The sequence below is a fragment of the Typopeltis vanoorti genome, chromosome 7, assembly GCF_054136105.1.
Source record: "Typopeltis vanoorti isolate ZY-2024b chromosome 7, IOZ_Tvanoo_1.0, whole genome shotgun sequence".
Taxonomy (NCBI): Eukaryota; Metazoa; Arthropoda; class Arachnida; order Uropygi; family Thelyphonidae; genus Typopeltis; species Typopeltis vanoorti.
In genome coordinates, this window is record NC_143555.1 from 136,920,359 (window position 1) to 136,929,931 (window position 9,573).

Genomic DNA, 9,573 nt, shown 5'->3' on the forward strand with positions numbered 1-9,573 from the left:
ATGATTAAAAATAATAATATATAAAAATATAAAATATAAAATTATAAAATATATAAAATATATTATTTTATTAAAAAATATTATTATTTTATTATTTTGATGCTATCCTGTTTGAATTCCTAGTATACACAAGTTCTAAAAATCCACTAAAAAACAAATATCTTATAAATTTCAAATTTTCATCTGAATAAAAATTAAAATCATTTAATGAATCCTCAGAATTTGGAAAGTGAAATAAAAAAATTCCTCAGCCAGATAAAATGTTTAGCCATACAACGATGAAATGACCTTTCCAATGAATCAAGTATAGGATTCTTATAAGTAATGTTAAAAACATTTTGCAAACTAACCAACTGTATGTATCAAGTGATGGAATACATATGACATTTCGACCAAAGTTTGTTTTGGTTGCAAAAGACTTTCTACAACGTATATATGTGTGTGTGTGTGTGTGTGTGTGTGTGTGTAGAAAGCCTTGATATTTTATTGATATTGATATAAATATCTATTGATATTTTAAAAGAAATGTTTGTGCATTACAGTAAAATATTATATAAATAAAAAATCTAACAAGATACAATAATATAGCTGATAAGAAATAAATTTTCATTATCACAACTTTCAAGCTTCTTATTTGAAGAGCACTAACCTTCAGGAGAAATATCAAGATACCTAACCCAAGAAACAGGCATATCAGAAACAGAGGGAGTAACTTCAGCCTAATGAAAAAATAAATAAATGAAAAAAAGTGGAAATTACCCATATGAAATAATTCTAATATATTAGTGAGAAAAACAAACAAACACAGAAATGCATTACTTCGAGAGATAGATTCCGGTATTGAGACCACATATTTATTAAATACGAACAGGATACATGAAAACCCGACAAGTTTCATAAGTCGTAAGACTTACGTCATTCAGAGGCATTGGTGTATAAAAAAAGTTAAACACAACTAACAAAGATTAAATTCATAGTCCATTAGATGTTTCTAATTGTAACATTGAAAAAATTGAAACATTCATTACTGAATGTTTGTTGGAACATTGTTATTTGTTGTCACATTCTGTGCTTCACGTGTCTTATGTCCGAGATCTGAGGAAGTTAGATTTTTTTATGAGTGCCAACCACACTTGGTGTAATATCAAACCTTGGTTTTTGTTGCACTGTGTAGGAATTCTAAGCATTTTTGCCACTTCCTTGAATTTCCTTGTGAAACAGTTTTTATCAATATATGACATGATCGTTTTCTCCTAAAGTACTTTATGTCCAGTGGAAGTTGTGTGGAAAGCTAGGCCTGATTTATGTTCTCTTCTTTTTTCTACGTCTTTTTTGTTCTGCCATACGAATTTCTCCTGACCTTCCTGTCTGGCCTACGTAATAAATGCCACAAGAACAATAGATTTGATAGACTCCTTTTTATGGGATGGTGCAAAGGTTTCAGTGGATGTAGGCATCTTGATATTTTTTCTAAAGGGAGAAAAGCTACTTTTAAGTTGTACTTGCAGAGCAATGTCACTAATCTGTCTGTGACATTTTTGATGTATTGTAGTGAGAAGTCTTATAACCCATCAGACATTTGCTATACGCAGTGAATTAGCCACTTCGCTACCATCAGACCTTTAGAATAATATCAATATCCTGCCAGCCTGGCTGGCTGAGTGGTTAGCGTATCCGCTCTCCAGCCATAAGGTTGCAGGTTCGAATTCCGCCATGGGCATGGATTTTTGTGTTGCCTGTGGAAATACTAGTGGTGGTGGTTGGCAGTAGATGGCATTGGTGTAGTTGTGGTCAGTTGGTGGATTGAGTGGTTGAGACAGACTTGTAGAGCAGGTGCCCTCCCTCGATGAGTCTTTGGACTCCCTGAAGTCAAATAATAATAATAATAATAATAATAATAATAATAACATTACATACAATAAAGCTACATCGGTTGTCAAACAAAAAGAATATAATTTAATAAGGAAATTCAATTTAATTCAGCAAGAAAAAGAAAAACAACAAAAGCATCTAGATCACTCTAAATTAGCGATTAATCTACCTTCACAAGTCCTGTCAAAAGCAGAAAACAATCTTCTAATGAAAGGCTTCAATTTCACTTTAATGTCACAGCACATTCCAAAAGTAGATATCATTGCACAAATTGAAAAAGGAATCTGCAATTTGCCTAGCGATACAGCAGACCTCATCAGCATACAAAGTTCTGCATTACTATTAAATTTGCAAAATACTACACAAGAACTTATAAAAATCGGAATCTGCAGCACTTAAAAAATTAAAACTTGACGACAACATCATGATAATTAAAGCAGATAAATGGAATGCAATAGTCATCATGAACTCCGAAGATTACACAAGAAAGACGAACACCTTCTTAGAGGACCCCACACCTATTCGCCTATTACCAGAGATACCACATGGTGAGCACATAATAAAACTAATGACTTAATCAAGAAGATACCTAACTGGCCTGAAGAACAAAAAAGAACTCTATCATCAAAACACCCATTAGTCCCAAGAATTTATGGAGCACCAAAAATACATAATACCCCGCTACCCCGTTAAGGCCGATTGTAGATGGAAGAGATTCCCTGACATCAAATCTGGTGAAATATCTGACAAACATGTTAGCACCACATACAGGAAAAACAGATTCATTCATAAAGAACAGTTTACATTTCATCGAGAAGATCAAGGATGTTAATATAGAACCTTCAGACATTTTAGCAAGCTTGGATATAGTCAGCCTCTTCACTAATGTACCGAGAAATGATACAGTGACTCTTCTTGAAAATCTTTTTCCACCAGATGTTATGGAACTATACAAACACTGCATGAATAATACGTTTTTCATATTCCAGGATAGACCCCGGCAGAATATGGCAGAAAAAAATGAAGAAGAAAAAAGAATTAACCTTTTCTGTTTACAGAAAATCGACAACTACAGGAAGATTTCTTAATGCAGCCTCACACCACCACCCCTCACAAAAAATAGGTATAATAAAAACCTTGAGAGACAGAGCATATAAGATATCCAGCATGGAAAAAAAAAAGCAAAACAAGGAATTGCACTATTTAACACAGAATTCACACTTAATGGATTTTAGTCAAAAACAATCAAGAAAATCCTGAACACAGCTCCCACAACCAATGTAGAAAAACAAGATTTCAAGAACGCAATCTCACTACCATACATCAAAAATGTCACAGATAGATCAGCGACACTGCTCTGCAAGTACAACTTAAAAGTAACTTTTCTCCCTTTGGAAAAAATATCAAGATTCCTACATCCACCGAAACCTTTGCACCATCCCATAAAAAAAACAGGGGTCTATCAAATCTATTGTTTTTGTGGCATTTGCTACATAGGCCAGAAGGGAAGGTCAGGAGAAATCTGTATTGAACATAAAAAAGACTCAGAAAACAGAAGAGAACACAAATCAGGCCTAGCTTTCCACACAACTTCTACTGGACATAAAGTACTTTGGGAACGAATGATCATGTCATATATCGATAAAAACTGTTTCACAAGGAAATTCAAGGAAGCGGCAAAAATGCTTAGAATTCCTACACAGTGCAACAAAAAAACAAAATTTTGATATTACACCAAGTGTGGTTGGCATTCATAAAAAATCTAACTTCCTCAGATCTCGGACATAAGACACGTAAAGCACAGAACGTTACAACAAATAACAATGTTCCAACAAACATTCAGTAATGAATGTTTCAATTTTTTCAATGTTACAGTTTGAAATATCTAATGGACTATGAATTTAATTTTTGTTAGTTGTGTTTAACTTTTTTTATACACCAATTCCCCTGATGATGTAAGTCATACGGCTTACGAAACTTGTTGGGTTTTCACGTATCCTGTTCATATTTAATAAATATGTGGTCTCAATACCGGAATCTATCTCTTGAACTACTGAACCACAGAAACCTTCGCACACAGAAATGCATTACTTTTTAAAATAAATGGTGAGAAACAAAATTATCGAAAATGTCTTGTAATTTTATTATTACTTATGTGCATCTAAGCAATAATTAAATAATTAAATAATTTTATTAAGAATTTGTCAAATACAATGCTGGATACATGAAAGAAAACAAAACATATTATACAAAACACTGTTAACTTGTACTTTTCTCTGGCAGATAACAGGCTGAGAGTAGCCTCTTTAAATCATAATATTCTTTATCAATAAAAAAATACTGTAAAAAAAGTGATTAAGTCTCTAAAATTAAGAAGAGATAACAAGCAGTTGTGGATAGGATATGAGATGCCATCATGTTTATGAAGATTGTTTTTTCTGGGCAGCAGTTAAAGCCATTACTGATAATTATAATCCACTTAGCCTTCTTAATCAATTAGACAGATTAAAAACAATCCATAAGCATGAATATTTTGAATATATTTACATAGAAAATGAATTGGATTTGCATTTGAGTGGTTTTGGTGTGAGTAGCTTGGAGAGACTGCTGCTAGAAGCTAGAGAAGTGAGTGAGTGCAGAGAACAAATCTGTTCAAGTGGGAAGCAATGTGGAAGAGTGTGAGAGTAAGGTAGGAGAGAGAGAGATTGAAGAGGTGATTAAGAATGAAGAAGTGAGCAGCAGGAGTGCAAGACGGACAGGGAAACTGGGAGGTTCAGGGTGGACAGGGGAACACAGCATGAGAAAGATGGATGCTCCAAGAGGATGTGAATGCATGTATAGACAGGAAGGGAATGGGATTACCTGGAATCAAGAGAAAACAGTTGGATTTGAAGAAGGTTTTAAGATGAATAAGGAGAAAGGGAATGGCTTGAGTTGAGCATGGAGAAATCACATAGAATGAATGGTATCAGTGGAACTAGCTATAGATCCAGGAATGAGCTGCTGTGTTTGTATACAAATGCTAGATGTGTAAAAAATAAGGCAAATGTAATAGTTGCATTAATTGAGTCTGTTCACCCAAAAGTTGTTGGAATAAGTGAGACATGATTGCATGAGGATGACATTCTGATAGGAACAGAGATGAAAGGGTATCATGTGTTTTGTGAGGATTGAAAGGGTAAAAAGGAAAGGAGAGTGCTATTGATGATAGAGAAAGAGTTATGTCCATGCAAAGTAGTAGAGATGCAAGAGGGAAATAGTGCCAATAGTTTTGAGGCAGTATGGTGTGAGATAGAGGTGAACAGAATGAAATACTTGGTTGGATGTTGTTATAGACCTGGTAATGTGGATGGTAGTGACTATGAAATGTATAATCAAATTAGACAAGCAAATAAGAAAAAGTGATCATTATGGGCGATTTTAATTATGGCAATATATACTGGAATGATGAGATAGCAACTGGAAGTAAAGAAAATGAGTTTCTCGAGTTTTTGAGGGATAACTACCCTAGACATTATGTAACAGAGAGCACACGAGGATTGAGGGTCTTGGATTTGATCATCTCATCAGAGGATATAATTATAAATGAGATCTCCAATCACCCTCCACTTGGTGAGGAAGTGACCATGAAGTGATTACCTGGGTGGTTGCCAGCAGTGTGAGGACATCTGCAACAAAAGGGTATATGCAGAACTATAAGGGTGGTGATTATGAGGAGCTCAGAAGTCAGCTTGCAGGTGTAGCATGGAATGAGAAGTTAGCTGGAAAAGAGATCACTGCAGCTTGGGGAATATTCAAGAACTATTTAGTGAAAAAAACAATGTCTAAATTTATTATAAAAGGTCAGAACGTTAAATAAGGTACATATGAAATGGAATGAATGAAGAGATGAATGAATCAATACAGAGAAAAAAGGGCATTATGGAGACAGCATAAGAGAAGTTCTAATAACCAATTCCATGAGGATTACAAAGACCAGGAAGGGCAGGTGACTTGGTCAGTAAGGGTAGCAAAAGTGAGGTATGAGCAGCAGTTAGCTAATGAAGCCAAAAAGACTCCTAGAGAGTTCTTTTGATATGTTGCCAGAAAAAAAAATTAAGAAGGATGACACTAATTGGAGAAAATGGTATAAGAAAAACTGTTGAGAAATATATAGTAGAAATACTTAATGAGCAGTTTATAAAGGTCTTTCATTCTTGTGAATGTGACTCCATGGAGAAATTAAGAGCAGTAGTTGATGGGGAGGAGAGAATGACTCTAAGTGAGCAAGAGGTATATTGGGAATTGAGCAAACTTGATGTTAATAAGGCAAATGGGACTTGATGACATATCACATATTTTAAAGGAATATGCCATGGAGTTGATAAATGCATTCACATATTTGTTTAAAATTAATCTTAGATTGGTCAAGTTCCAAATGAATGGAAGGAAGGAGGCAAGATTGTACTGCTTCATAAGGGAGGTGATAGAACTCAAACATCAAACTATAGGCCTATGTGTGTGTGTCAGGTGTTGTGGTTAAAGTGCTGAAGAGGCTGGTGAAACCAAGAAGTAGAATTGGGTTGACTCAATGACTCAATATTATCTTTCATGGACAGCATGGATTTTCTAAAGGGAGGTCAAGTTTTACTTTTTACAATAAGGTGATGGCTTCATTGGATACACGGTAATATACTTATATTTCGCAAAGGCTTTTGATAGATTACAGCACAATAAGTTGATAGTCAAACTAGAGCAACTGGGGTTGGATATTAGATTAATGAATTGGATCGAAGACTGGCTGTCTGATAGGTATCAGCAAGTTGTATATGAGAAGCAATATCCTGAAAGAGGAAAGTTACTAGTGGTGTACCTCAAGGATCTGTTTTAGGGCCATTACTGATATTAGCAAAGATTTGGATGAAGATTTTCAGTTGTTTGCAGATGATGCAAAGTTTGGATGAACTATGAAGAAAATGGAAGCTGTTGTTTCCATACAAGAAGACTTGAATAAATTGAGTAAATGGGCATAGGAATGGGGATGAAAGTTCAATATTGCAAAATATAAGGTTTTAAACTTTGCTAAACAAAGATGAGATGCAGAATTTATGCTTAGTGGGGATATTTGTTGGAGGTGGAGGAAATAATATATCTTGCGGTGATAGTGAATAAGGATCTGAAATTTAGGGAAAACATTGTCAAAATTGTGACTACAACCCAAAGAATTCTGGGAATGATGTGGAGGACACTGACTTGTAGAAGTAAGGAGATTCTTGTTCATTGTATAAGGCTCTGATTAGGCCACTCATGGACTACTGTGCACAGATTTGGTTGTGATTTTCAAATGGATGAACAGATGTTGGAAATTGTCCAGAGGTAACTGACTAAGGTAGTTTAAAATTAATCTTAGATTGGGTCAAGTTCCAAATGAATGGAAGTAGGCAAGTAATTTCTGATCTCTGAAATGTCAAATATGAAGAAAGGTTGAGAAGATGCAATTTAGAGAGTCTAGTGGAGACCTATAAGTTAGTAAGGGGTTGTTATACAATCAATGTTGGAGAGGTTCTACAGAAAACAGTGGGAAATCAGGGGAGAACAAGAGGTCATCCCTGGAAGCTGCATAAGGATGTGAGCAGGGGAGTGAGAAGCAGGTTTTTTTGTATGTATAGTTGCAAATGATTGGAATGCATTTATTTCATTTCAAAAAATTTATGGAATTTACAACCATGTTAAAAAATTTTTTTTTATTATCCCGACGTTTCGATGTTTACATCAAGATCATCATCTGGAGCGTAGATAAATATACAGAACAAGCTGAGTTACATCATTAACTGTCAGCTAGAGAAACGTCGGGATAATAAAAAAAAATTTTTTAACATGGTTGTAAATTCCATAAATTTTTTAAGATCACATGTTATTCTACTGGTGTGACCCCTGGTGGAAAAATAAAATAATAAAAAAATTTAAAAAATTAAATTAAAAAAAAATTAAAAATATAAGTAAAATAAAATAAAATAAAATAAAAAAAAAATTTTTACATCAAGCTAAATTCTATTTTTACAATGACAGGAATAAACATTCTTTTAGATGGTTTTCTTTCAGAAACAATTGGTGTCCTATTTTTAGTATTACAATTCTTATTTTTGATTTACAATATGGATTTTCTACAGTCCTGTTTATAGTTGTTCCTGGTGAGGAAGGTCGAATATATACCTTCCATATGTTTGGGATTTTTAAACCATCGTTGTTGTTCAGATTGGGGTGGTTGCTGATAATCTCACAGATTTCCTTGAATTTCCGTTCATACCATGTTCTAGTGTGATGTAGACAGCTGGTGGTTTTACAGTCAATTCTGTGTAAGGTATTCAGGGCACGATCAGAAAGGCCAGCTTCACCATAATTATTATATTTAATGTATTGTTTATGTTCTTTTTGTCTAATAGGAATAGTGCGTCCTGTTTCTCCTATATATGGTATGTTGCAAGTACAATAAATCCGGTATACTCCAGGGTGAGCTAGTGGAGGGAGTGGGTCTTTGGATGAGTTGAGTAAGCTTTTTAATTTTGCAGGAGGTTTAAAGGTTGCTTTGAGGTTGTACCTTTGTAGCACTCTGTTTATTTTGTCTGATATTCCTTTAATGTAGGGAATGGTTATAGTTTTACTGTTATTTTGTCTGATATTCCTTTAATGTAGGGAATGGTTATAGTTTTACTGTATTCTGGTTTGTCTTTGTTTGTTATTGTGGTTTTGTAGGGAATTTTGTTTATAGTGTTTTGGCTGTATCCATTTTTTTTTGTAAGTTATTACTGATAATTTTAAATTCAGTGCCTGTTCACTGGAACAAATCATCTGAGTTCTGTTTTTTAGCGTGTTGATGACACCTAGTTTTTGTGTTGGGTGCTGGTAGGAGTGTATGTGTATATACTGTCCCGTATGTGTCGGTTTTCGGTAAGCAGTGAAGGAAAGATTGCCCAAGGGGAAGACATGTGACAAGTGTATCTAGAAACGGAAGTGTGTTGTGTTTTTCAATTTCAATTGTGAACTGTATGCGTTAGTGTTGTTTGTTTAGGTGGCTAAGGAATGTGTCTAATGTCTGGCGGCCAGGGGACCAGATCGTGATAACATCGTCAACGAATCTAAGCCAGACTTTGGGTTTTAGAGGGGAGGAATCTAGGTCAAGTTGTTTAAAATGTTCCATGTAAAAGTTAGCAATGGGGGGGGGTTAATGGCGAGCCCATGGCTGTGCCTTCTTTTTGTAAGTAGAAGGCGTTTTGTCATACAAAATAACCCTACTATAATACCTGTGCAAAAAGTGCTGTGATATCTGGAGGGAATTTGTTTTGTAGGAGAAGGATTGTGTCATTGATTGGAAAATTCGTAAAGAGGGCAGAGACGTCAAAACTGACTAATAAATCATCTTTTTCTAATGTGATGTCTTTGATGATGTTTATGAAGTGTTGTGTGTTTATGATATAAGAAGGGGAATGACCTACCAACTCCTTGAGTGTTGCTGTTAGTTTTTTGGCTAAGTGATACGTCGGGCTATCAATTCCTTCAACAATAGGTCTTAGACCTATCGTTGAAGGAATTGATAGCCCGACGTATCACTTAGCCAAAAAATTAGCAGCTACACTCATTCGTTGAAGGAATTGATAGCCCGACGTATCACTTAGCCAAAAAATTAGCAGCACCAATCAAGGAGTTGGCAGGTCATTCCCCTTC

At 34.8% G+C, this 9,573-nt stretch overlaps 1 protein-coding gene across 1 annotated transcript in view; it reads right to left on the bottom strand.

Moving 5' to 3' along the window:
• The window catches only part of LOC150105109 (dynein regulatory complex subunit 7-like), a 204,884-nt gene extending 203,955 nt beyond the window's left edge, over positions 1–929 (bottom strand). Inside the window, exons 1-2 of the mRNA XM_090395119.1 lie at positions 915–929; positions 650–719 (exon numbers count right to left, since the gene is read on the bottom strand). Coding sequence (XP_090251245.1) covers positions 650–719; positions 915–929 — 85 coding nt within the window. The remainder of the gene's footprint in view (positions 1–649; positions 720–914) is intronic.
• Positions 930–9,573: the final 8,644 nt, after the last annotated feature.